Source organism: Pan paniscus, chromosome 5 (assembly GCF_029289425.2).
Source record: "Pan paniscus chromosome 5, NHGRI_mPanPan1-v2.0_pri, whole genome shotgun sequence".
NCBI lineage: Eukaryota > Metazoa > Chordata > Mammalia > Primates > Hominidae > Pan > Pan paniscus.
Genome location: NC_073254.2, coordinates 178,694,313 through 178,716,499, shown reverse-complemented (window position 1 = coordinate 178,716,499; position 22,187 = coordinate 178,694,313). Strand labels below are relative to the sequence as shown.

The 22,187-nt window shown below is 46.9% G+C and overlaps 1 protein-coding gene across 4 annotated transcripts in view; it reads right to left on the bottom strand.

The window, feature by feature from the left end:
• The window catches only part of TMEM181 (transmembrane protein 181), a 98,124-nt gene that overhangs the window by 26,536 nt on the left and 49,401 nt on the right, over positions 1 to 22,187 (bottom strand). For all 4 annotated transcript variants that reach the window (XM_034963158.3, XM_057302616.2, XM_034963157.3 and 1 more), the window contains 5 exons: positions 19,324 to 19,434; positions 3,731 to 3,811; positions 1,608 to 1,707; positions 488 to 618; positions 201 to 292 (listed from right to left, as the gene is read on the bottom strand). In XM_034963158.3, the coding sequence (XP_034819049.1) occupies positions 201 to 292; positions 488 to 618; positions 1,608 to 1,707; positions 3,731 to 3,811; positions 19,324 to 19,434 (515 nt within the window). The remainder of the gene's footprint in view (positions 1 to 200; positions 293 to 487; positions 619 to 1,607; positions 1,708 to 3,730; positions 3,812 to 19,323; positions 19,435 to 22,187) is intronic.

The window sequence follows — 22,187 nt, the reverse complement described above, 5'->3', positions numbered from 1 at the left end:
AATTTTTGTATTTTTGGTAGAGACGGGGTTTCACCATGTTGCCCAGGCTGGTCTTGAACTCCTGAGCTCAAGTGACTTGCCTGCCTCAGCCTCTCAAAGTGCCGGGATTACAGGCGTGAGCCACTACGCCTGGCCTGGCCTTTCCACTTTTGTCAAATGCTTTTCATGACTGACGTTTCACACATAATAGAATTACTCACGTTTGCCATATTCCTAGCGTAACAGAAGCCAACCACAATAGTCCAACAATGAAGAATTTAGGCAAATAGAAAGTTAAACACTTTCTTTCTCCCTAAAAAGAAAAAAATAAGAAGTAAGAAATAAAGAAAACCAAATTGGTAATTGTACATAACGTGATTTTTCCATTGAGTATGTGCCTGCAGACAGGCTTCCATGGATAAATTCACCTTTCTGGGCTGTCCTCAGAGTTCGGGAGGGAGGACACAGTCTGGAACCTCCCCCGGCAGTGAGGAGGGCTCCGGCTCACCTGGACACGAATCCCGTGGTACACGCACAGCCAGAAGAGCAGCAGGGCGCACAGGAACATGGACTGAAAGAGGTCATCCAGCATCCCTGGGAGCCAGCTGTTGACCAGGAAGGAGAGGGGGAAGAACGGATCTGGAACACAAAGGGCAGAAATGCATGTGGAAAACAGGCCCGCCAGCACCTGGCAGAGAGCACCCCATACCTCTGTGGGGTCAGCACCTAGCAGAGAGCACCCCATACCTCTGTGGGGTCAGCACCTGGCAGACAGCACCCCATACCTCTGCGGGGTCAGCACCTAGCAGAGAGCACCCCATCCCACTGCAGGGTCGGAGCTCACTACCAGCTTTTCTCCCTGGTCAGAGCCAAAGGAAAGGTAGTGAACCAATGGCTATTTTGTTTTCCAAAACACCTAAAAGCCACTGAACAGATTGCTGCACTGATCACCACAGAGCGCCGTATGCCGCTGCCATCAGCTCCTCCCGGAGCCTGGGAGTTCCGACTGCGGCCGCTCGGGAAGCAAACACTTTTGGAGCAGGAAAAGAGGAACAGCCCGCCATGTCTGGCCACCTTCAGCCAAGTTCCAGGACTGCTGTGTCTGTAGCACGTCCAAGTTTTAACTACCGAACAGCCGCCTATTTGTTAGAGAGCCAGGCATCTGCCCCAGCTCGGTGGAACATGGCTCCTGGGGTGCCAGGGAGCACACGGCTACATGTTCCTTCTGGGGCTCCCTACGGGCTCTTCTGGGCCTAGGCCATCTCCAAGATGGCTTCCAGCTTTAATTTTGTTTTGTTTTAAGAGACAGGGTCTTGCTCTGTTATCCAGGCTGGAGTGAAGTGGTGTCATCATGACTCACTGCAGCCTCAGACTCCTGGGCTCAAGCAATCCACCCACCTCAGCCTCCCAAGCAGTTGGGACCACAGGCACGCACCACCATGCCCAGCTAAATTTTACTTTTTGTAGAGTCTTGCTATGTTGCCCAGGCTGGTGTTAAACTCCTGGCTTCAAGTAATCCTCCTGCCCCAGCCTCTCAAAGTGCTGGGATGACAGGCACAACCCTGCACCTGGCCTCCAGCTTTACATTTTAAAGGGAAAAGTTCCTAAGTAAAAATGGAACTACCCACCATTGTAAAGTAGCAGCAGAGGCAGGAGAACAGACATCCACTTCTGCTCGATGCCCCAGTCTCTCATGGAAAATTTCCGGAGGGAATGCGCAAACAGGCACTGCAAACCAAATCAGGCCTCCAGTTACTGCCTTTGCTCACACCTTGCCTGCAGCCTTTGCTCACACCTTGCCTGCAGCCTTTGCTCACACCTTGCCGGCATACCAGGTTGTCTTCTCTAATCAATGGTCTAGGTGCCCCACTAAGAGTCGCTGCCTTAAGCCCTGGCTGAATTGCCTACTGTGTCCTGGAGGCCATCAGTGACAACCAAGACAAGGTTGTTACTTTCTGCAGAGAAGCCACAGCTAAGACAGGTTCCGAGCTGTCCTCACAGGAGCAGGAAAGGAGAAGGAACGTAATCCCTGCAAAAAGAAAGAGGACCCGCCCTCTCACCACCACGGCGAGGAAAACAAGGCCCACTTCCACTGGGCCTGCTCCAGAGAGCCAGCACTCAGACGAACCCACCCAGGACACAGGCCACATCTGTGGGTGTGACAGGAGCCTCATGTTCCCGGCAGCGCAACTGCTACAGATGGCAGCAGCTTCCAAGATGGTGCCAGCGCTCGCCCATGAAAAGCCAAGAGAATGTAGGAGTCTTGTAGCAAAGGTCAGAGGATGTGTTTCTTTTCAAACACCTCCCTGAAGAAGGTGTGTTAGGCCCATGGAATAAGTTTCTTTAAACTGCTTTAAAACATTATGTAACATAATTTTTAGGCCAGGGTTTTGTTGTTGATTGTTTTCGTATAATCTGATATAAGCCAACAGTTTTCTAGGCAATGTGGGTTTCCTTGCCTAGGGACCATCTTCCCTCTTTTTAAGAATATACTTAGGGCCCTGAGTAATAAATAGCTCTTTGGACTCCAGAGTGTGGCAGGAGAATCTCAGGGCATCAGAGAGCCTCTGAGAAGAAGCAAGTGTTTCTGGCTGCCCAGACACAAATAACAGCTTTCTACTTTCATTTATGAAGCTCACTGCGGGAGCCCTGAGATCCTGGGGGCCCTGGGCTGGGCCTAAGCACCACAACCTCCAGCTCCCCGTGGCTCCAGCACCCACACCCCTCCCTCCAGCTCCCCGTGGCTCCAGCGCCCACGCCCTTCCCTCCAGCTCCCTGTGGCTCTGGCGCCCACGCCCCTCCCTCCAGCTCCCCGTGGCTCTAGCGCCCACGCCCCTCCCTCCAGCTCCCCGTGGCTCTGGCGCCCACGCCCCTCCCTCCAGCTCCCTGTGGCTCTAGCGCCCACGCCCCTCCCTCCAGCTCCCTGTGGCTCTGGCGCCCACGCCCCTCCCTCCAGCTCCCTGTGGCTCTAGCGCCCACGCCCTTCGCTCCAGCAGAGCACCCCCTCACATGTGCACGTGCCTGTGTCCTTCCATGCACAGTTCCTCTGAAAAATACCAAGTGTTCCTGGGTGGACACATTTCCTAAATGTCACCTCCCCACCATCCCGCACAAGGACAAGCAGCTGATGCAGGCAGAACGCCACGCTTAGGGCGGCAACAGATCACTAAATGAAGCACACTTTCCCTTCCTCCAATTTACCAATTCTTATCTTCGCAGACTGGGGCTCTGGGGGGCTCCCTTGGGCTTCTCAGGGTAAGCATTTCCCCCAAAGTCATGTGGGTTTGTGGACACAAACCTCAGATCCCAAACGAGCCCAATGCCTGCATTTCCAAAACACTTCTCTTTGGCCTTATTCCTGAAAATGCCCAAAAACGCAAAGGACTGGCACAACTATAAAAATATAAAAACCCAAGAGCATGCTGCATCTGCACTCAGAGAAGCTCATTCAAGTAAGGCAGCTTCCTTCCACACAGGTGAAATGGCACTTTTCACCGCACATGATCAACATTTACTTAAAAGTCAGGGACATGCACTCTACAGAAATCCTGAATACATGATACCACATCATTTTTTCTTGCATGGCAGCATCTCGGCAGACACACAGAGTTGTAATATCAGCACAGCCCACTGGATGGAGCATCTGAGTTCAGATCAATCTCCATGTGGCTTGCACCGAAGATCCTAACTGCATAAACCAGCTTCTTCCTGGCTGGGATCTGCCGCGGTCCATCAGGCGAATGGTACTCACAGTGACGATGAAGGTGAGCACCACAAAGAAAAACCGGAACCAGATTTCCAACCGGGAGAAGGCAGGGTTATAAGTCTTCCACTAGAATAGAAAGTGGAGAAAACAATTTGAAAAAAATATATATGCATCTAAGAGAAAATACACCAGATTACTAATAGTTATCTCTAGATGAGACAATATATATACATATACACACACACACACACACACACTTTTTTTTTTTTTTTTTTTTTTGGATATGGAGTCTCGCTCTGTCGCCCAGGCCGGAGTGAAGTGGCGCAATCTTCGCCCACTGCACCCTCCGCCTCCCAGGTTCAAGCACTTCTCCTGCCTCAGCCTCCTGAGTAGCTGGGATTACAGGTGCCTGCCACCATGCAGGTTAAAATTTTGGAACATCCTACATGTTCCAAAATTTTAACATTTAGTACAGTTTACTTTTTTATCAAAGGACACAGACATAAAAAAATCTTAATTACCAAGAGCGAAAAATAATTTCAAATGTTGTTATATGGATGATAAATCCGACAAATTATTTTATAATCATAAAAGCATTTGGATCTTAAATCTCACATCAAAAATCAACCTTGTCAATCTGTTTATTAGAAATAGTCATACTTTCCATCAAAAGAAAGTTTTAAAAGATGTAAAAGTGCGACTAGAATGTTGTAACAAAGTTTAAGTAAAACCTTTAAGTATGAATGTGAAAGCAGAAGAGTGAGCTGCAGTTGAAGGAGACCGTTCTCATGCTGACTGGACAGTCCCACGTGTGCCAAGTGTGCACTGATGGAGCCGAGGACAGGGGCACTGCTGCTGACAGCAGAGCAGAGGCTAGCCACCACCAACCTAAGCACGAGCCAGGTCCATAACCAGACCCCAGAACACTGTGCTCACAGGGCCAGTGAGCCCCATCATTCTGATGCATTGAATTAAAGTCATCTGAGCCATCTAAAAAATCCACTTCAGTACAAATAGAGTTACAGATTTACCTAAAACATCACACACACACACACACACACACACACACACACACGCATGCACGCATGCACAAGGATGATTTAAGACACTGGACCTGAGGAAGCAATGAAGGGTAGTAACCTCTGACTAATGGGAAACAACAAGGGGTGCCCCTGGTGGCCCCACATCATGGAGGGGAACCCAGGCAGAGCCACAGCTGGGAGTCCAGGGAGACAGGGCTGGCCCGAATCCACAGGACAGAGCGCTGGAAAGGAGAGCTGTACAGAGAGAGAACGAACCTCCCAAAAAGCCAGTGCCTGGCACCCACAAGACAGAGAAGAAACTCACCATCAAAGGCCATTGGGTAGCATATGCTGAATGCTTTTGACTCAGCGTTAGGAAAAAATTAGCCTCAGACTTCACGCTGCTTTGGCCCCACCTAGCAATGTTGAAAAGCAAGGCCAGAAAAGATCAAACCATTTCCAAGGAAATTAACAACGTCCCAGAACAAAGCTCAGGGATATTTATAATATATAAAACCTAGCAATCAATAATGTCTGGCATTGAACCAAAAGTACCAGACACACCAAAAAGCAGGAAAATACAAACCATATGAGGAAAAAAACAACCAATCAAAACTGGCCCAGAAATCACAGATGGCAAAATTAGCAGATAAGGAAATAAAGCAGCTAGATGAAAGATTTTTGTGTTAAATAAAGACTTGGAAGATGATCAACAGATTAGACACGACAGAGATTGGTAAATGTGAAGGCACAGCAATAGAAGCTATCTAAAATAAAACTAAAAAAAAAAAAAAAAAACCTGAAAAAAAATCAACATAGCATCGGGAAGCTTTGGACAACTTCAAGTGGCCTAATACAGGGGTCCCCAGGCCACAGACCAATACTGGCCACGTGGCCTGTCAGCAACCGGGCCATACAGCAGCAGGTGAGCAGTGGGCCAAGCGAGCATTACCACCTGAGCTCTTCAGGTCGGCCAGGGCATTCGATTCTCACAGAAGCACGAACCTGCTGTCAACTGTGCAGGCGAGGGATCTAGGCTGCATGCTCCTTACGAGAATCTAATGATAAATGAAATGCCCTTGAGTCGTCCCCAAATCATCCCCAACCAACCCTGGTCCATGGAAAAATTGTCTTCCACAAAACCAGTCCCTGATGCCAAAAAGGCTGGGGACCACTGGCCTAATTTGGGGTCCCTGAATTTGGGAGGTCAGGGGACCAGAAGGACAAAAAAAGTATTTGAAGAGATAATGGCCAAAATGTTTCCGATTTGATGAAAACTATCAACTCACAAATCCAAGAAGCTCAATGGCCAAGCACAAGAAACGAGGAAAAGTACAAGAAGCACCATGAGAGAAAAATCTTAAAAGGGGGTGGGGAGAGGGAAGAACATTGTTACAGAAGACGAAGATAAGGTGGACATCAGATTTCTTGTCAGAAAAATGCAAGCCAGAAGATAGTGACAAACATTTTCAAAATATGTAAATTAGGCCAGGTGCAGTGGCTCACGCCTGTAATCCCAACACTTTGGGAGGCTGAGGTAGGAGGCTAGTTTGAGGCCAGGAGTTTGAGATGAGCCTGGTCAACAGAGCAAGATCCTGTCTCTACAAAAATAAAAAATAAAAAAATTAGCCAGCATGGTGGCGTGCGCCTGTATTCACAGCTACTCAGGAGGCCAGGGTCAGTGAGCCATGATCATCTCAGTGCACTCTAGCCTAGGCGACAGAGCAAGGTCCCATCTCAAAAAAAAAAGTACGTAAATTAAAACCGCAATATAAAACCATTAAATACCATTATACACCTATTAGAACAGCCAAAATTCAAAAGACTGACCATACTGAGCATTGACGGGATATGAAGTAACTGAAACGCTCACACGCTACTGGTGTAACATAAAGTAACACAACCACTCTGCAGAACAGTTTGTGAGTTTCTTAACCACATGGCCCAACCATTCCATTTCTAGCATTTATCCAAGAGAAATGAAAGCATATGTCCACACAAAGCTTTATACACAGATGTTCATCGCTGCTTTCTTTGTAACAGCCCCAAACTGGAAGTAATTCAAATGTCCATCAACAGGTGAATGAATACACAATTTGTTACATTTATACTAGAGTATCACTATGGACACACTCATCATCGATCAAGCTCAAAATAATTATGCTACGTGAAACAACTCATATTGGAGAAGTACATATTGTATAATTCCAGTTACATAAAATTCTAAAAAAAAATGCAAATAAGCGTGTTGTGAAAACAGATCAGTGACTTCCCAGGGATGGGAAAGGACAGGAGGAAGGGGCACAAGAAGATGTTTAGGGGTGATGGCTGGTGAGGGGATGCTTATGATCTTGATTGTGGGAACGGTTTCCCAGGTTTCACTGTGTGTCAACTATACCTCAATAAAGCTGCCAAACAAAAACCAACCACTAACAATAGATGGTAATGGGCAAGTGGAGATCACAGTGATTCAGGTTCAAATTCCAGCTCTTGCCATTAATAGTTGGGCAAATGACTTAATCTCAAGAAACCTCAGATTTTCCTCCATAAAATGGGGATGCTAATAACCTACTTCACATAATTATTGTATCCTTTTAGCCTTGTTTTTGTTTTTTTGTTTTTTTTTCTGAGACGGTCTTGCTCTGCCACCCAGGCTGGGCTGCAGTGGCGGGATCTCGGCTCACTGCAACCTCTGTCTCCCAGGTTCAAGCGATTCTCCTGCCTCAGCCTCCCAAGCAGCTGGGACTACAGGTGCACGCCACCACTCTCAGCTAATTTTTGTATTTTCAGTCGAGACGGGGCTTCATCATATTGGCCAGGCTGGTCTTGAACTCCTGATCTTGTGATCCACCCGCCTCAGCCTCCCGAAGTGCTGGGATTACAGGTGTGAGCCATTGCACCCGGCCCTCTCCTGGGTTCAAGCGATTCTCCTACTTCAGCCCCCTGAGTAGCTGGGATTACAGGCATGTGCCACCATGCCCGGCTAATTCTGATTTTTAGCAGAGACAAAGTTTCACTATGTTGGTCAGGCTGGTCCCGAACTCCTGATCTCAGGTGATCTGCCTGCCTTGGCCTCCCAAAGTGCTGGGATTACAGGCGTGAGCTACCGTGCCTGGCCTATCATAGCATTTTAATGAGATGATGCGTATTAAAAACTAAGCACAATGCCCAGCAAACAGCAAAGGTTCAGTAAACAATAGTTACTACTATAAACCCAAAACATCACATAACTATTATGATTATTGCTACAGCATTTAAATTTTATAACATTATATCATTTACAGAATGATCAAAGTAGCGACGAGCATTTGGGGGGAGTGTTGATATAAACATAATATTGAGATTAAAAACGTTTACTACGTCTTAGTCGAACAAACATACTCTAACGCACAGTCAAGAAGAGAAAAAAGAATTGCTACCATCAGAAAAAAACACAAAATACGTCTGAATTAATAGGTCTGAAAGGCTGGGTGGTTGTTTTTACTCTCAAGGAACCGTAACTCTTAAGAAAGAAAATAATCTCAGACTCCCTGGAGGAGGGGGATTCTAGCTTAAGAGTCTGTTAGAGCAACAGAAAATAATCAACTCACTCTCATTAAAAATTAACACTAGGGCCGGGTGCGGTGGCTCACACCTGTAATCTCAGCACTTTGGAAGGCTGAGGTGGGCAGATCACCTGAGGTCAGGAATTTGAGACCAGCCTGGGCAACATCGCAAAACCCCATCTCTACTAAAAATACAAAAATTAGCCGGGTGTGGTGGTGCATGCCTGTAATCCCAGCTACTTGGGAGGCTGAGGCAGGGAGAAGTGCTTGAACCCAGGAGGTGGAGGTTGCAGTGAGCCAAGATTGCACCACTGCACTCTAGCCTGGGCGACAGAGCAAGATTCCATCTCCAAAAAAAAAAAAAAAAAAAAAATTAACACTAGGCCAGGCACGGTGGCTCACGCCTATAATCCCAGCACTTCGGGAGGCCGATGCGGGTGGATCGCCTGAGGTCAGGAGTTCGAGACCAGCCTGACCAACATGGAGAAACCCTGTCTCTACTAAAAACAGAGACGTGGTGGCACATGTCTGTAATCCCAGCTACTCCTGAGGCAGGAGAAATCACTTGAACCCAGGAGGCAGCGGTTGCAGTGAGCCGAGATCGTACTGCATTCCAGCCTGGGCAAGAAGAGCAAAACTCCATCTCAAAAACAAAAAATTAACACTAGAAAACAATGCTTTATTCAATAAATGTAGCTAATCTAAAACATGCATTTTAGTTCTAAAATGTGAGCTGAGAGCACGCTTTGGTCCAGCTTTCAAATGAGACCCTGCACACCAAACCTGCTATGTGGCCTGCAGGAGGCACGCGGCGCCTTCATCACACTCCATCCGGGCTTCCTTCCTCCTATCATGCGTCCCCATCCTCCTGGTTCCGGGAAAAGCCATTTCCACATATTCTGACTCTCTGGGAGGCCGCCCCTGTCAGCAGCAGCCAAGCAGAATCACCTGCGTGCTCCTCCTGGGCCAGCCCAGCTGACAGCTCAATCTGACATGCGTTTGTGCCAAGGGCCTGAAAGGCTGAGTTTTCCCAAGCAAGCTGCAGGAAGCCCCGAGAGTAGGGCCCTGGCCCCTCCCTGACACACAGCGGCCTCCAGGCGCGCTGGATCCCGTGAGCTGGGGCCAGAAGGTCCACAGGAGCAAGCCCAGCCAGTGCCTCACAGGTGTCCACAAGCAGAGGTCGTGTCGTTCTGTCCCGTCCCGTCCCGTCCCGTGGGCACTGCCAGGTCCACTGTGTGGACCCAACTCTAGGGTACTGGGTTTGGGGGTTTTGTTTGTTCTGTGTTTATTTTTAAACCCCAAAATACATTTTTGAAATTAAAATGTAAAATAAGTAAAATGAAATAAAGAGTACAGTTCCCAGAAAATACTCCGGCTTAGACATTCCTTTTGAAATCTGAAGCACTGTCACTCGGCACTCAAGCTTTTGCGTCAAGGTCCCTTTGGCATTACAAAGCTGCTGTCTTTGTCCTTTCAGAGCCGAGGCTTGCCCTGTGACACCACGAAGTTACCTTTGGAACAAGTGCCCACACCATACCCTGGGCCACTCCTCCCTGATTAAATCTCCCATGCGCCCATCCATCCATCCACATCTGCTGAGCAGAACCTTGTCCTCCGTGCAGGCACAGGTGATGTCAATTCCCATGCAGCACGAAATAAGTGACTTTAACAAAAATATGACCAGTAAAAGGCCTCCAGGAGCTGACTGGCTCTTTGGCACAGAACAAACGTTTCCTCACATCCTCAGAGTCCTCTGAATGGACAACCACAGAAACAGACCGGGGGAGGGACGTGTCACAGCGACCTGTGCAGCACCAAGCAAAGGGCATGGACTGGAGGCCCAGCTTCAGATTCACAGCCTGGGTCCCCATGTTTAAAAACAACATGAAATGGCCGGGTGCGGTGGCTCACGCCTGTAATCCCAGCACTTTGGGAGGCCGAGGCAGGCGGATCACGAGGTCAGGAGATCAAGACCACAGTGAAACCCCGTCTCTACTAAAAATACAAAAAATTAGCTGGGCGTGGTGGCAGGCGCCTGTAGTCCCAGCTACTCGGGAGGCTGAGGCAGGAGAATGGCCTGAACCCGGGAGACAGAGCTTGCAGTGAGCCGAGATTGTGCCACTGCACTCCAGCCTAAGCAACAGAGCAAGACTCCATCTCAAAAAAAAAAAATAAATAAAATAAAAATGAAAATGAAAATAAAAAAATAAAAATAAAAAAAACATGAAACGCACTGTCCAGGAATACTGGGGGGTTGGAAATGACAACGATGTAGCAAGCACAGGTCCGAGAAGCCGGGCAGCGCTCAGGAAAGTACAGTAAGCACAGGTCTCAGAAGCCGGGAGACACTCAGGAAAGTATGGCCAGGCGCGCTCCTTTCAGTTTCCCTGGGAAACTGCAGGGCAGCCTCAGGTAGGAGCCTGAAGGACTCGAGACGTGAGTCGCTGTTTTCATCTCACTCCCCAGTCAAAAGTCATGGCTTAGAAGAAAATGGAGGAAATGAGATGTGAACAGCTGGCCACAGAGTGTCAATCAAAACTCGGCCCGAAAAACACTTAATCAGAGGAAAAAATGCGCAGAATAACCAAGAGGACTCAGGGTGCTGAGGATGACGCATGTGATGTGCCCAGAGAAGGTGCCTGCAAAATCTCAGGAGAAAAGAACAGGAAAGTGAGTACAAGTGATTTTTGTAGTGTCAAAGGTCACTGCATATGCAGAGCATGGCTGATGAAACCAACTTTTTAAAAAACACAGGAGGTAAGCATCATCCCACAAGTGCCAGTGAGACCTAGTGAGTGGTCTCACGGCCTGAACATGGCAACGGGTGTGGGCACGACGTATTCCAAAGAGTAAGAGCTGATACAAGAGGGATACGGAGAAGGATCACCACTTGCTACAGTTGGAATCTGTCCCCTCCAAATTTCATGTTTAAACTTAGCCCCCGTTATGGTGGTATTGTGAGGTGGAGAATTTGGTAAAGTGATTAAGTCATAAGGACTCTGCCCCCATGAATGGATTTGCACCTTATAGAAGGGCTAGAGGGGCACGGTGCAGTGGCTCACACCTGTAATCCCAACACTTTGGGAGGCCAAGGAGGGAGGACTGCTTGAACCCAGGAGTTCGAGCCTGGGCAACACAGTGAGACCCCGTCTCTAGAAAATAAAAAATTAAAAAAATCCAAGCCAGGCATGGTGCTGTGTGCCTGTCTGGTTCCAGCTACTCAGGAGACTGAGGTGGAAGGATCGCTTGAGGCTGGGAGGTTGATACTGCACCGAGATGTGATCGTGCCACTGCACTCTAGATTGAGTGACAGAGCAAAACCCTGTCTCAAAAAAGGGGGGGCTAGCTGAGGCCCCCTTTGTCCTTCCATCCCTTCCACTGAGGGCACAGAATGTGTCCTTTCCAGAGGATACAGCAACAAGGTACCATCCTGGAAGGCAGAGAACAGCCCTCACCAGACACCAAACCTGCCAGTGCCTGGATCCTGGACTTCCCTGCCCTCCAAAACTGTAAGGAATAAATCTCTATTATTTATAAATTACCCAGTGTGTGGTGTACAGTTACAGAAGCATAGACTAAGACACCATTCTATCTACTTAAAAGATAAACATTTAAGTAGAAACAAATGAACCAAATGTTCATGGAAAATGGGGTTGAGAACAAAAGGAGAGAGAAATCAGCTTCTTGAGTTAAAGGGAGACGGCATCAACAACAGTGCCAGATGGAAGACACAGCCCACATGACAGGCTCAGGCAGGAAGGGGCCATCAACCATCTAGACATCTGCTCAGCACAGACACCTTCCACTGAAAACAGAGCCTCATCTGAACACGCTGGGTGCAGGGTGACAATTTCCTCTCAGTACATTAGGGAAGTGATACGGTTTAGCTGTGCCCCCACCCAAATCTCAACTTGAATTATATCTCCCAGAATTCCCATGTGTTGTGGGAGGGACCCGGGGGAGGTCATCAAATCATGGGGACCAGCCTTTCCCGTGCTATTCTCTTGATAGTGAATAAGTCTCATGAGATCTGATGGGTTTATCAGGGTTTCCACTTTTGCTTCTTCCTCATTTTCTCTTGCTGCTCCCATGTAAGAAGAGCCTTTCGCCTCTCGCCATGATTCTGAGACTTCCCCAGCCATGTGGAACTCTATGTCCAATTAAACCCCTTTTTCTTCCCAGTCTTGGGTACGTCTTTGTCAGCAGCACGAAAACAGACTAATACAGGAAGCAATCAGGGTCATTTTTACCTTGAATTTGATTGTCATCAACAAGGAAGAAGAGCTGGTTAGTGAAACAAACAGTGGCACGAGGGGAAGGTGTCTGTGTGATTCTGGTGCTCTTTTATCAGAGCCAAGGGCACCACCAGGCTCGGTGAAATGGAGCCCAGACTCCGGGAATGCAGAACTCAGAACTAAGATTTCCCAAGGAAATGCCAAACAAAAGCAACAGAAACCCTCAAAGGTTGATTGTGTCAGTACAGCCAGCCACACACGGTACTGCTGAAGAAGCAAGAGCTGTCTCAAGAAACGTGCGGCCGTACAGGCGGCAGCTCCAATTTATCAGGCACACTGTATACCGTTAAGTTCCTACTGAAGGTAACGTGTATAAAGAATTGGACAGGTATTGGGCCAGGCGCAGTGGCTCACACTGGTAATCCCAGCACTTTGGGAGACTAGGCGGGCGGATCATGAGGTCAGGAGATCAAGACCATCCTGGCTAACGCAGTGAAACCCCGTCTCTACAAAAATACAAAAAATTAGCCAGGCGTGGTGGTGGGCACCTGTAGTCCCAGCTACTCGGGAGGCTGAGGCAGGAGGATGGCATGAACCCAGGAGGCAGAGCTTGCAGTGAGCCGAGATCGCGCCACTGCACTCCAGCCAGGGTGACAGAGCAAGACTCCGTCTCAAAAAAATAAAAATAAATAAAAATAAATAAAAAGAATTGGACAAGTATCCTAAATTACAGTTGAATGAACGTCACAAATTGAACACACCTGCATAAACAGTACCTGACCAAGACAGAACATCACCAGCACCCCAGAAGCCCCACGCTTGATGCTCCCTTCCAGCCACTAACCTACCCCAGAGGAACACTAACCCTGATTCAACAGCACAGGTTCATTTTGCCTGTCTTTGTAATTTATATAAATGGAATCATACACTCCGTACTGTTTCGTATTTGGCTTATTTCATTCAACATTATGCTTCAGAAAGTCCTCCATGACATTACATGAAGCTATGAAGGTTCATTCTCCTCGCTGTATAGTATTCCATTATATGAATATAGCAGAATTTATGCACTCATTTTGCTGCTAGTATACAGTTTACAGTTTGGCTATTAAGAATTGCGCTGCTGTGAATATCTAAATGCAAGTCTTTTGGTCAATATACGTATGCATTACTGCTGTATCAATTTACACGCTCCCCAGCAGGGGGCAAGGGCTCTGCCTGCCCCACATCCTTGCCAGCTTCAGCATATTCTGTCTTATTTCTGCCATTCTGGTGGGTGTGCAGTTAACACCACTAAAATACCATTAGCGTCTATCTATTCATTATAGCTTGTTTACTTCCAAAAAGAAATGAAAGCAGCTTATAATAAAAAGCCAGATAGAAATAATTTTTAAAGTGTTTTAAAAGGCAAAATAGTGAAGAAAGAATGCAGATAATTATACCAGAAATCCATACCAGGATGTTAGTAATTAGTACAATTCAGCAAAAAACTGATTTCTGAAATATCTGACAGCCAGTACCAAGAGAAAAATGCAATGCATCCCATGGCTTTCACTCTCTAAGAAAAGGCATTATAACAAATAGCCAAAGAAATTCTGTTTTTGCTTTTTGATATTTACCCAAAGAAGTTGAAAACGTAGGGGCCAGGCATGGTGGCTCATGCCTGTAATCCCAGCACTTTGAGAGGCTGGATCACCTGAGGTCAGGAGTTCGAGACCAGCCTAGCAACATGGTGAAACCTCGTCTCTACTAAAAATACAAAAAGTATCCGGGCATGGTGATGGGCATCTGTAATCCCAGCTACTCAGGAGGCTGAGGCAGGAGAATCGCTTGAACCCAGGAGGCAGAGGTTGCAGTGAGCTGAGATTGTGCCATTGCACTCCAGCCTGGGCAACAAGAATGAAACTCCATTTCAAAAGAACAACAACAAAAAAGAAGTTGAGAACTTATGTCCACACAAAAACTTGTATACAGATGTTTATAGTAGCTATGTTCATAATTGTCAAAACTTAAAAACAACCAAGATGATGTCCTTCAGCCAATGGACAAACAAGCTGCAGTACATCCAGACAATGAAATATTATTCCATGATAAAAAGAAATGAGCAATCAAGCCATAGAGAAAACTTAAAATGCATATAACTTAGTGAAATAAGTCAATCTGAAAAAATTACATATTTTATGATTCCAACTAGATGACATTCTGGAAAAAGCAAAACCATGGCCTGGCACAGTGGCTCACGCATGTAATCCCAGCACTTTCGGAGGCCGAGGCAGGCGGATCACCAGAGGTCAGGAGTTCGAGACCAGCCTGGCCAACATGGTGAAACCCCGTCTCTACTAAAAATACAAAAATTAGCCACGCATAGTGGTGCGCACCTGTAATCCCAGCTACCCGGGAGGCTAAGGCATGAGAATCACTTGAACCTGGGAGGCGGACGTTGCAGTGAGCTGAGATCTCACCACTGCACTCCAGCCTGGGCAACAGACTCTGTCTCAGGAAAAAAAAAAAAAAAAAAGGCAAAACCATGGAAACAGTAAAAAGACAAGTGGTTGCCAGGGGTGTGAGGAGGAGGGAGGGATGAATAGGTGGAGCACAAAGGATTTTCAGGGCGCTGAAATGAACTCTACGGTACTACAAATAGTGGATCCTACAGAATGTACAACACCAAGAGGGAATTCTAATGTAAACTGTGGGCTCTGGGTGGTGTGTCAATGTGGGTTCATTAACTGTAACAAATGTACCACTTTGGTGCGAGATGCTGACAATGGGGGAGGCTGTGCATGTGTGGGCGGAGAGAGCATTTAGGAACTCTCTGTACCTTCCTCTCAATTTTGCTGTGAAACTAAAATTGCTCTAAAAAATAGTAATAATGTGGGAAAAAAAAGAATTATATTTGGAGGTTTAAAGTTCACAACACAATGTCTTCAACAGCAATTTTATAAAAGACATACAAACACTTTGCATACAGTTCTCTAATTTCTTAGTGCATCTCTCTACAAGCTGCCAGCACAATGTTGATTATGTGATTCTCCGAGGATACTGAGTCAGACCAGAAGAAACAGCATGCAGGGCTTGCCAGCACCTGAGGTTCTGGGATGGATACTGGCATATGCCCAGGACTTCCCCCTTCAAATATTAGTTGCCTCAGGAGTTTTTGTTTTGTTTTCAAATAATTTTCTTTTCAGGTAATAAAAATAATAAACATTCATTACGGGAAATAAAGGAAAACACAGAAGAAATTAAACATTAATCCCACCACCCAGAGACAGCCTTCTAGACGTCTAGTTTTCTATAATAGAAACACTTCTAATTCATGTGCTTTTCTTGTCTTAAATCAGTATATATAGTTTGTGCTAGCTATCCTATTAACTTATTATTTTAGTAGCTACAGAACTAATTTATTTAACCAGAAATCTACTGCTGAAATACAGATTGCTCCCAACTTCTTACTCTGAGGAATAGGTTTGAACATAAATCACTGTGTATGTTTCTACTTCCTGAGTATAAATTTCTAAAATTAGAATTACTAAGTCAAAAAGAACATGGAAGTAGAGGCTTTTATACATTGCTAAATTACCCCAAAAGTTAAATCAGTTTACACCCCCCACTCATGTGTATGAGAAAACTTGTGTCCTTGCATTTCGCCAACCCTGGATATTATCTTATTTGTTCTTTTTAATATTTGCATTTTTTTTAGACAGGGTCTCACTCTGTCACCCAGGCTGGAGTGTGCAGTGGTGTGATTACAGCTCATTGCAGCCTCAAACTCCCGGGCTCAAGTGATCCTCCTGCCTAAGCCTACCTAGTAGCTGGGACTACAGGTGTGCACCACCATACATGGCTAAGTTTTAAACTTTTGTTTAGAGATGGGGGTCTCAGCTAGGCCGATTACCTGAGTTCAGGAGTTTGAAACTAGCCTGGCCAACATGGTAAAACCCCATCTCTACTAAATATATGAAAATTAGCAGGGCGTGGTGAACTACTACAGCTATTAGTAGCTGTAATCCCAGCTACTAGGGAGACTAAGGCAGGAGAATTGCCTGAACCCGGGAGGCAGATGTTACAGTAAGCCGTGATCGCGCCACTGCACTCCAGCCTGGGCAACACAGTGAGACTCCGTTTCAAAAAAAAAAAAAAGATGGGGTCTCATTATGTTGTCCAGGCTGGTCTCGAACTCCTGGGCTCAAGCAATCCTACTACATTCACTTTCCAAAGTGCTGGGATTACAGGCATAAGCTACTGCCCCCAGCCCAATCTATGAAAATTGATCGGTTGAAAAAAGACATGCATTCTTGAACTCTCTAATCTTTGGTTTAAAGCAAGGATGAACATAATTTCAGAAGTCTGTTGCCACGTGAATTTCTGAATTTGTAAGGTGCTGTACTGCTGTTCTTTCATTCAACCAATACATATCTATTGCAAGCCTAGCAGCTGCTGGGCCCTATGCTGGCTGCTGGGGAAACGAAATGTACAAAAAACGCAGAAAAATCTTTGGTGACATCCCTTACAAATCCCAAGGGTCTCAAGGGCTGTCTTTCCAGATGCTGAAGAGTGCCACCAGAAATGAGGCTCTGGCTGTGGTGTAATTCAAGGTGAGTGGTTCCCATGGTAACGTCTTTTGAACCAATTCCTTTTTGAGCCCCACAGTAACACTGTATCACTTGCCTTCCATCAGCAATGGCAGAATGGCATGTACCTAGTTCACCTAACATATGTACCAAATTCTTCAGGAACAACTTTAAGAGGAAACATAGATACAAAAGATGGAAGGACAAAAACCATAAAGACAAAACAGCGGCCCACACCCATGGAATAGGGTCAGGATGAACTACAGCCTCTGGAGAAAGGTGCTGAGAACCATAAAAGGCTTGTAAGAGATGATGTTCTAATAAAGAAGATGATGAAAGGGAGAGGTCCCTTGTTTGTCTGCACTGTTGAATCAGAATGATTCTGAAATAGCAAAGTCTAAAGCACAGATGATTAACAAAGGACTACATCAAAGTATGCCTAAGCTCAGTGCACCTGCCTCAGACCCCATCTGGAATCCCCCACTGCACCATGAATGGAGGACACAAGCAGAATACTAATCGGATTCTCTGAAGACAAAGATCCAGGAGATCACTCAGACAGCAAAGACCAGACCCCAGATTCAGATCCAAAAGATCTGGAAAGGCTGGCTGAGGCAAAGGGCCGAAAGGAAGAGACCACTAGTGACGTGGCTCCTGAGAGAGCCGGCTCAGCTGTCCCAGCAGCACAGCCCAGGGCCACCTGCTCCTTCCACATCAGCAACACCTGCCCCTGCAGCCAGGTGACTGGGGCAGCTTCAGGAAGGAAACATGGAGCCAGAGGGGTGCAGAGGTCACATCCCCAGCACAATGTGAAAGAAAAGAACATCTCAGAGGGGAGGAGACGGCCGCCTGCAAAGGGCTATAGGGTAGACAGAGAAAAAAACTCATTTTGTGTAGTTCACAACAGCCAAAAAAATGGAAACAACCCAAACGCCTGTCACCTGATGAAGGGATTAACAAAATGTGGTCTAGCAATAAAACAAAATATCACTTAGCAAAATGAAGGAGTGAAGTACTGATCCCACGACAACCTGGATGGACCTTGAGACATCACGCTAAGTGAAAGCAGACAGTCACCAAAGACCACACATTGTGTGACTCCATTCACACGAAATGTCCAGACCAGGCAAATCCACGGGGACAGAGAGAACGTTAGTGATTGCCAAGGACTGTGGGGGAGGGAATGGGAAATGATCACTAACAGGTTTCTTTAAGGGGCAATGAAAATGTTCTGGAACAGAATGACTGGACAGCTCCATGACTGTGCTAAAAACCACTGAATGGGCCGGGCGCAGTGGCTCACGCCTGCAATCCCAGCACTTTGGGAGGCCAAGGTGGGTGGATCACCAGGTCAGGAGATCAAGACCATCCTGGCCAACATGGTGAAACTCTGTCTCTACTAAAAATACAAAAATTAGCTGGGCATGGTGGCACACACTTGTAATCCCAGCTACTTGGGAGGCTTGAGGCAGGAGAATTGCTTGAACCCGGGAGGCGGAGGTTGCAGTGAGCCAAGATCGTGCCACTGCACTCCACACTCCAGCCTGGTGACAGAGTGAGTCTCTGTCTCAAAAAAAAAAACAAAAAACAAACAAAAAAAAAACCACTGAACGTACGCTTTCATTAAAAGGGCAAGCAAACTTTCTACTTTGATAAAGCTGTTTTTTTTTTTTTGAAGGTATCCATTAGTGTCTTCATTTAATATTCACAGCTCTATGAGGCAGCTATTTTACAGATAAGAAAACTGAGGCTCAACAAAATCACGTGAGTCAATGATGGAGGCAGCGTGAGAACCCAGCTCACTGTCCAGTCTAAACCCCCACTCCTCATCACTATGCTGGTTATACTGACTCCTAATGAGTAGAAAGGGGAGATTTCAGCTGGACACAAGAAAGGACAGTCTAACAATTAGAACAGTGCCCTCCCACTCACCGGCAGTTCGGGCAGAGACTGACAACCACTCACAGGGGCCAGAGAAGGGGGTGCTGTGTCTGCTAACCCCTTCACTGCCTTGCAGCTGAACACACTATATACTCTCTATTCTAAATCTCAGACACCTAAGGTTTGCCCAATCTCTATGATATTTCAGCTATTCTTAGTTCTATATACTTAAGAAACTGTAGTTTTCCTATAATTTTTAAAAACTTTACAAGTCCTCCACTGTCCAAATTAACATTATTTAGATGCTGAGATGTATTTCAATCATTGAACAAAGAATGGGAACTAGAACATGAGCCATGGAAACGTGCAGTCAGCTGGTATACTTACTGTGAAGTTCATTCCCTTGATGGGGAGCTTCAGGTGTTCAAATCCCACTATCACTGTATACTGAGTGTAGTTCAGGTAGCCAAGGTGAGCCACAATAATCTCCGCACATTTCTGCAAATACACAGAAAGATTTGCCTTTAAAGAAAGCGAGACTCCCGCTCCCGCCAAATAACCCATGAAGTAACACGTTTCAATAGCAGATGAACAGAACTCATCATCTCCAGGGAACTCGCCAAAAGCCCAGAGAAAGTCAGATGCCAGCCAAACACAGTTCCTAGAAAGAATGAACCAAATGGGTATTTTTGGAAACATAATATATGATTTACACCAATTAGAATCTTTCTACTTTGGATGACTGAAAATAAGTCACCGTGTAGGAAAGTTAACAGTGCAATGCAAGCCTGACATTTCCATAAATATATAACACTAGAGCACCGGGGAAACGTAAGCTAAGACACGTCAATGCAGATGCCGCGGCCTAATTTGTCCTCCCTGACCCAATTTTGCGATTGTTATAATAATGAACAGAGTGAATTACACATTCTTCTTTCTCTCCTTTTAACCTGTCACTCTCTACATGGAGCCCTCTTTCCTCTCCATCCTGCTCTCTCCACCCTCCACTCCGAGTCAAAGCAAAGGCTGTGTGCACAGCACCAAGTGCAGATGTGAGGATATGTGTGCTCCACTGTTGACAAGAGCCCTTCCTTTTGTCCTTTAGAATTAAAAGCCAGGTCTCTTCTGCTTTGTTATCCCCTTCCGGAGTGGCAGGGAGGACAAACCCTCATGCAGGGATACAGAGGTGCACCCACCAGCCATGCACACAGAGCCAGCCACTCCTCCCCAGCAAGCTCTGCCCCGGCCCTGCCTTTCGGAATGTCACTCTCCACCATCCTGCTGCTGCCCAGAGCAAACGGGTGGTTCTCTGGCTTTCTAATAGGGCATCGCTCCAATGACTGGTCAAGCCTCGAATGTCTGAGGTCAGGTAAGAAAACAGGTGTGGGTTTTACACAGCAGGCTTAAAAAAGACAAGAAGGTGGCTGGGCGTGGTGGCTCACGCCTGTAATCCCAGCACTTTGGGAGGCCAAGGCAGGCGGATCACTTGAGGCTAGTTCAAGACCAGCTTGGCCAACATAGTGAAACCCCGTCTCCACTAAAAGTACCAAAAATCAGCCGGGTGTGGTGCCAGGCGCCTGTAATCCCAGCTACTCAGGAGGCTGAGGCAGGAGAATCCCTTGAACCTGGGAGGTGGAGGTTGCAGTGGGCAAGATCACGCCATTGCACTCCAGCCTGGGCAACAAGAGCAAAGCTTCGTCTCAAAAACAAACAAACAAAAACAAACAAAAAGACAAGAGGGCAACTGTCAGGGAGGGGGACAAGGAGTGGGGTTAACACAGTGGGGTGCTGACCTAAGGCAAGGGGGAGAAAGCAGAGAGGAGGGGAGTGTGCAGGGGGCTGAAGGCAGCACCAAGGTCACCATCTCAACTCACCAAACACTTCAGCCCACTAGCAGCCCTGGGTCTGCACTAAAGCCCAAAGTGCTCCGCAGGGAGGGGCTGCCCTGCAAAGGGGCTAAAAGCCCTCTGGCTGGCCACCCACCCACCTCCCATTCTCCTATGCCGGAAGCACAGGTCATCTGCTATTTTCATCACATTGGAAAGGGAAGCCAAGGCTTCCTTTCCACCTGATCAGCTCTCATTGCAATCTGCTGCCTGCCCTCTGGGCTTTAAGTGTGTGGTCCACCTTCTCGACAAAACTAAATTCACCTTTCCCCTCTGGCAGTCGGGTCACAGGATGATGCGCAAAGGCAGGGGTGGCTAAGGACTATACAGGAAGGGATGGCTTAAAATCTGTAAATACATTTTTGCTGGGTAGACAAACATCTCTTGCGAGTTTAAGAATTTGTCTCACTTTTCAGGGATGTTTTAATTAACAAAAGAGCTGTATCTCAGGCTGCATATACTTACGAGTTTAAAAAAACTACACCAGCAGTTCTGGCATCCCAAGTTCAAACCACGGTTCTGCTGCTGACAATGATGTACCTCTGAAAATCACGTGATGGTACCTCAGCTTTCCCACCTGCAAGGCGTGGAAAGCCTTGCTACCTAAGTCAGACAATGGCTTTTCTTTACAGTAGGAAAAAAAAAAAAAAAAAGGAAGCCAGGCACAGTGGTGCACACCTGTCATCCTAGCTACTTGGGAGGCTGAAGCAGGAGGATTGCTTGAGCCCAGGAGTTCAAAGCCAGCCTGGGCAATATAGCAAGACTGTGTGTTTAAAAAAAAAAAAGTAATATAAGAGGGTGGTAAATATCTCTGTAATGTAAAAATTCCATGTTTTTTAAAGCCAGGGCAATGCTCCTTGCAGGGTTAGAGACCTGCGTAGACAAGGAACAGAAGCAAGATATTCCCAAGGGGTAACACAGTGTAAAATGAGGTAGGGCCAACAACGGAAGCGGGAAGAAACCATGAAGATGCGTTGAAGGGCCATTCTCAAGATGCACAGCACGGCGGGCACATCCAAGAAGGAACAGTGCAGACCAGCCAGTACCCTGGCAGCCTGGCCCTGCTTGAAGCAAAGGCTTTAGGTAGGGCAACCCACTTGTCCCGATTTTAAAACAAAGTCCTGTGTGCTGAGCAACCACTCAGTGCAAGCAAACCAGGACGATGGGTCTCAACAGCTCCAAATAAGCAACCCCTGACTAATGGTCCATTGAGCCTCAATCTGAGAGGTGGGCGTCATCAAGCTGTCCAGGTGGGAGTCGCCACCAGGCGCTCGGATAGGAAGAGAGCAGCTTCTTGGGCCATGGTCCTGTCTGACACTCACACCTGTTATCCCTTCAGCAGTACTGATCGCACCCCTCCCGCAC